At 64.4% G+C, this 6008-nt stretch overlaps 1 protein-coding gene across 3 annotated transcripts in view; it reads right to left on the minus strand.

Annotated features, from left to right (window-relative positions):
• CD151 (CD151 molecule (Raph blood group)) overlaps positions 1–6008 on the minus strand; it is a 23765-nt gene that overhangs the window by 2633 nt on the left and 15124 nt on the right. The window contains exons 1-2 of one of the 3 annotated variants that reach the window (XM_014533983.1): positions 4169–4193; positions 51–242 (exon numbers count right to left, since the gene is read on the minus strand). In XM_014533983.1, the coding sequence (XP_014389469.1) occupies positions 51–113 (63 nt within the window). In that variant the 5' untranslated portion in view covers positions 114–242; positions 4169–4193. Of the gene's footprint in view, positions 1–50; positions 243–3956; positions 4062–4168; positions 4194–6008 lie in introns of those variants that run through there. The other 2 variants (XM_014533982.1, XM_014533978.1) reach the window with 2 other exon arrangements.

Consider the following 6008-nt stretch of genomic DNA (forward strand, 5'->3'; position numbering starts at 1 on the left):
GCCCGCACAGGCCCCGCCCCCCGCCCGCACAGGCCCCGCCCCGCACTCACGGTGAGCAGGAGGCACTTGTTCTCCTTGATGGCCCCAATGCAGCCCACGAAGCCGATGGCCATGATGAAGGTGCCGGTGACGATGAGCAGGTTGGCGGCCGACAGGGACGGGAAGGAGGAGGACAGGGTGGCGAAGTTCCCCTGCGTGGCGGCCAGCCAGATGCCCACCCCCAGGATGCCGCATCCTCCCAGCTGGGGCAGGGGAGAGGACGGTGAGGCAGCAGCCAGGGGCGCCCCCGCAAGCCCGCGTGCACCTCGAGGGCACCCTCCCGGTCTTGTCCCGACACCCTGATCCACGACGGACAGCAGGGCCCCACCCCGAGGGCTTGGTCACACGGTGGTTGGTGGGAGGCGCTGGTCTGCGGACACTCGCTATCATGAATGGGGCGCCTGTTGAGGCAGCCTGGGCAGGGGGCCCCAGAGCACCCCCCAACCCACCCTCCAAGAAGTATCCCCCTCTGCCCCCAGCACACAGCCTGCACCTCACCCATCCACACCGGGTCCAGCCCAGGGAGCCCCACCTTAGAGGCCCCAGCAGAACCCTATGCGCTCGCTCTTCCTAAAACCTGGCTTCCTCCTGGTGGGTGGCCCGAAGACTCCAAACACCAGACCCCAGGTGGGCCGCCCAAAGCACCCACAGGTCCCCCAAGGGTGCAGGCAGGCTTGGGCAGAGCCTGCTCCCGCCTCGCTGCCTCCCCTCAACCACGACAGCTCTTACCGGATTTCATAATTGCTCATTATTACAAAAATCAATTAAAATCAGAGGAAGAAGGGGGAGAGGCGAGGCGGTGATGAACCAGAGAGGGCTCTCGGCCTCGCCTGGTGGCGGGGGCGTCCAGGGCTGGCCGAGGGGGCTGTGGCTCCGGCTCCCTCCCTCAGGCATTGAGGCCTTGGGCTCTGGGTCGGCTCAGGATGAAACGGAGGATGTGTTCCGGGGTGCAGGCAGCCCCACAAACGCTGGCCTGCACTTGGGGACCGACGGCTGATGGCTCTGGGGAAGGCCAGGCAGCCCTGGGGGCCCTGCCCCACTCTAGGACTGGACAGTGGTGGGACCCTGCACCCCCACCAGGGCCCAGGAGCGTCCTGCCCGTCTGGCCTCGGCCCCCCTGGGCGCGGCCCCAGGGCAGCCCCGAGCACAACTACCCCTCAGAGCGCTCACCCTGCCCACCCAGGACAGCTGGGCCACCGACTCCAGGGACAGTGTTACTTGCCCAGGCCACCAAGAGCCCGCATCACCCACAAAAGCTTCCCGAGCTCAACAGCCAGACTCGTACCCATTTCCCAGGCAAGTGAACCGAGGCTGGGAGATGAGCACCGGCCCACTCCCTAGGCCTGGGCCTCAACCGCGACAAGGACCCCACAGCTCAGGCAGGCCCTGTGGGCTCAGCCCCTCCCCCACAGGCAGCCGGGCTGCAGGGCGGGGCGTGGGGGGGGCAGCTGCCGCTCGCTCCTCTCCATCGCTGTCTCCATCGCTCACTTGGGAGCACAGGGTGCATTAAGCCTGCCGGCTGGCAGGAGACCACAATCACCGGGGGGCGGGGGTGAGCTCAGCCCAGGCCTCCTCTGGCAGTGACGGCGAACCTATGACACGCGTGTCAGAGGTGACACGCGAACTCATTTTTTTGGTTGATTTTTCTTTGTTAAATGGCATTTAAATATATAAAATAAATATCAAAAATATAAGTCTTTGTTTTACTATGGTTGCAAATATCAAAAAATTTCTATATGTGACACGGCACCAGAGTTAAGTTAGGGTTTTTCAAAACGCTGACACGCCGAGCTCAAAAGGTTCGCCATCACTGTCCTATGGCGTCTGGGGTCCCTCTGGGCAGCGCCCGGCTGCGCCCCTCCCAGAGCAGGTGGGGGTTGCAGCGGCGACAGGAGAACCCACCAGGGGCAGGAAGTGCCAGGGCCCCGTGCTTCTAGGTTCCGGGCTGGGGGACCCTGGTGCAGAGGCTGAGTAGCCCCAGCACTGCCCCACCGGCCTTGGGGGTTCCCCGAAGGGCCACCCTGTGTGACAAGCGCCTCTGCCACGGCTGGGATTAGAACCTGCGAGGCTTCAGCACGGGGTCCCGCTCAGCGTGTCCCCTGATGAAACGGGGCTGTGACCCGGCTACAGGGGCCGGGGGGGGGGGCCCTCTCACTGGACACATCACCTGGTGTCTGCCCCCCACACACTCAGAAGCTGGTTCCTCACACTCCGCACACACACACCGCTCCCCTGGACCATCCTCACCGCAGAGCCAGGCGTGGGCACAGCCCAGGGGGCAGGTGTGCTGACTGTAGGGAGGTGTGTGTGCCCCCACGTGTAGGTGGGCTAGAGGCAGGCCCCCCCAGCCACCAGGGATGGCGCTGTCCATGGTGCTGACTGCAGGCGAGGCCACGGCCACGGAGAGGGAGCAGGACTGGGCCACCAGCGCCCCTGGGCACCCTGAGCCTGTCTTCGGGAGACGCCACTCGAGGCCTCATGGGGCACAGGGGAGGCAGGGGTGAGCACTGACTCATTTCATTCTCCCACCTGCCTGCCTGGCTGTGCCCCAACTTGTCCCCATGCCCGTCGGGACATCAAGCACCCGTCCCCATGGCCTCTGGGTCTCGTGGGATCTCCAAGGACCCCGGTGGGGGGAGGGGGCTGGGGCTGGGGCCACCCACTGGGGCACTGTGTGCAGGAATAACGCCACGCAGACCCACACTGGGGCAGGGGAGGGACCTGGGCAGGGAGGGGGCCACCACTCTGGGGAGGAAATCGTAAGCCAGGCCTCTGGACGGAGGACAGTGACCCGCTGGACTCGCTGGCCCCTGGCCCCTCACCAGTTCACAGCTCTGGGTATCAGAGGGTCACAGTTCGGGGCTGGGCCTCAGGCTGAGCCACATGGGTGAGGCGGCCTGACAGGGTGGGCAGGTCCCTGACAGAGGGGAGGTGCTGAGCTGCTATTTAAAAGCCAAACTGCTGGCCCTGACCCGTTTGGCTCAGTGGATAGAGCGTCGGCCTGCGGACTGAAAGGTCCCAGGTTCGATTCCGGTCAAGGGCATGTACCTGGGTTGCGGGCACATCCCCAGTGGGAGATGTGCAGGAGGCAGCTGATCGATGTTTCTCTCCCATCGATGTTTCTAACTATCTATCTCTCTCCCTTCCTCTCTGTAAAAAATCAATAAAATATATTTAAAAAAAAAATTTTTAAAGAAAAATAAAAAATAAATAAAAGCCAAACTGCTGCTCTCTGCCTTCAAGGGTGGTGGCTGGCTCTGTCGGCAGGAAGAACGAGATCACACTGCTTGGTGGGGAAGCTGCCGGGGACAAGGAAAGGGACGGTAGGAAGGGGCCGTCCAGGGGCCGGGGGCCCAAGCGGGGGGGCCACTGCCAGCCCTGGTGGACATCTCTTTAAGTAACACTCCGCAAACGTCCTGGCCTCCAGCCTGAGCTGGAGGAGAGGCCCAGACACACGCCATCCACACCCGGGACACAGACACACGGCCCACGTGGTCACGGACGCCTCTCGCCGCTACAGTGTCACCTGCGACGATGCACACACCTCACAGCTCAGACATGCCGCCCTGTGCCCCGGGACCCCCACAGGCGCCCAGGCCCCTCCACATTCAAGCACATTTACACAGAACAGCCACCCAAAACGCTCCCAGACACGCGCACTAACACTGCATGCCTGTGCTTAATAAAATTACCTGTAATTTTGAAATGTTTCTGCGTTTGCAGCTTTTAAAACATTTTGGCAGGAAAATTACAGCCTCCAAGTGCAGGAGAAAAATGGGCCCCATTACATCCAGACACAGAACATCACCAGCAGGAGGATAAACCGGCTGGCTCCCCGAGGCCAGCGCTCGCGGCCCTCCCAGGGCAGGCTGGCCAGACGGCGAAGCTGGGGAACCAGGACGCCACCCCAAGCTTACCAGTGTCCACCTGCACCTCCCCAGCCGCTCGCTCACTGCCTGGGGCACGGCTGGACCCACTCCCCAGCCAGACAGAAACCCCGCTGGGCCAGAAGCAGACCCTGACCCACGACAGCCTGGGAGGGGAGGGTCCACCGTCAGGGTCCCCACCCAGCCATGCCCCCCTGAGCCGTCCCTGCCTCTCACGCCCCGAGCACGCGCCCTGCCCTCACCTGTCCCTGGCTGCCACCCTCCTTCCTGCTGTGGCTTTCCTGGTCTGCATCTTTTCCAGGTGGCCTCGGGCACGGTTGGTGATGCCATCACCTCCAGGCCCGTGGCAGGGTGGGTGCCAGCAGGCCCTCTGCTGACGGCCCTATGGCCACACGGCTCAGGGTGGCAGATGGCCGGGCAGCAGGCCATGTCCTTGGAATGGGGTGGAGGGCTGGGTGCCCACAGGGGCCAAGCCTGTGCCCAGAAGCCCCTCACCTGGCAGCCGGCACAGCCTTGGTATGGGGCTGGGCACGGTGGAGGGCACCATCTACATGCAGTTCAGGAATGGCAACTGCTGCCCAGCGGCCACCAATCGGGTCTGCAGCTGCCCGCGGTGGGTCAGGGGTTCCCCACCTCGGCCGATAACGGGGTGGTGGAGCCTGCCGGCCCTGAGCTGCTGGGGAAGCTCCTGCGGGATTCGCAGGCTACGGCCCCGCCTGGGGACCCTCAGCGCTCTGGGCAAGGCCCGCGGGAGGGGCCCTGTTCTCCATGCAGGCAGGTGTCCCGGCGGCTGAGGAGGGCAGACGAGGGGAGAAGCAGGGACCTGGCCATGCCCCACACCCACTGCCCCCTCCCGTCAATCCACAACCCACATGCCCACCCTGGCGACACCTATGGCTGCCAGCTCTGGTCCCCATCTCAGCCATCAGTGCGACCCAGGCTGGTGCCCCCTGCAGCTGTCAGCGTCCCCACCTCTTCCCACGCCTGCTCGGAGCTCCAGCTGCACCACCTCTCTGCGGGCTCCGGGCCTGGCCCCCCTTTTCCAGGGGCCCCTGGCAGAGAACAAACTCTTAGGGTGACCCTCCGAAAAGCAGGCATCTTGGGCAAGAGCCGCCTTGGGTCACACCCCACCTTTGACCCCAGGCTAGCTGCCCTCCCAGTGACCCCTAATGCCCCCCCAAGTGGGAGGGAGAAAAGCCAGGGCCCAGGGTGGAAGGGAGGTGCAGAAAGGTAGACCTGGGTTTCTAGGCATCTGTCCTCATCTGGACCATATGCAAATGAGCATGCAAATGCAGCCTCCTTCCGGTCCACAGCCCAGGGAGCGAGAGCCACGCCCCTCACTCCCAGGTGTGGAAGGAGGGTTGCCCAGGAATTAATGAAGGAACCGGAGTGACCTTGACATCCTCTCTCCAGCCACCTCCCCCGCCCGGCCTGTGGGTCCGAGGCCTGGCCAGGCTGTCTCCGACCTGGGCAGGTGTGACACCTGCCTCCCCCACAGCCACTCCTTCCCTGCAGCGTGGGCCTGGGAGGCAACTCTGACCCCTCCTGGGGGAAGGGCCACCTGACGACACAGGCACCTCCCGTCTCCGCAAAGTTATGGAAGCCGCCCCAGCCTGTTGGAGGGAAAGGCAGCAGGCAAGGCGCCCCGCAGACACTCACGGTGGCCCTCCGTGCCCACAGCCCACTCAGTGTCCCCCCCCCGCGGCCAGAGCACCCACAGTGCACACCCCCTCTCCCTTCTCACGGCTCCTCCAGAGACTGGGGGCACTTCACCCCTACATCCCCTCATAAGCCGGGGTCCCTGGGACCTGGTAAGTGGGTCCACTTGATGGGGGGGGGGGGCGGTGATAAAGAAAGAACTCAGGCTGCGGGATGGAGGGAAGCAGAGTGGAGCACCAGCCCAGCACACAGACCAGGACGGACCCCTCGCAGGTGCCGCTCACGCACCGACCGGGCACGCACGTGCGGGACACATCCACCTCGGGAGGAAGACAAGGCACTGCTGCCCAGGGTAGAGCCCGGCTGGACTCCCCTCCCCCCACGGGCACCCGCCCGATTGGCCGGTCCAGCCCTGGCCCCCAG

The sequence above is a fragment of the Myotis brandtii genome, unplaced genomic scaffold, assembly GCF_000412655.1.
Source record: "Myotis brandtii unplaced genomic scaffold, ASM41265v1 scaffold1236, whole genome shotgun sequence".
NCBI classification, from domain to species: Eukaryota; Metazoa; Chordata; class Mammalia; order Chiroptera; family Vespertilionidae; genus Myotis; species Myotis brandtii.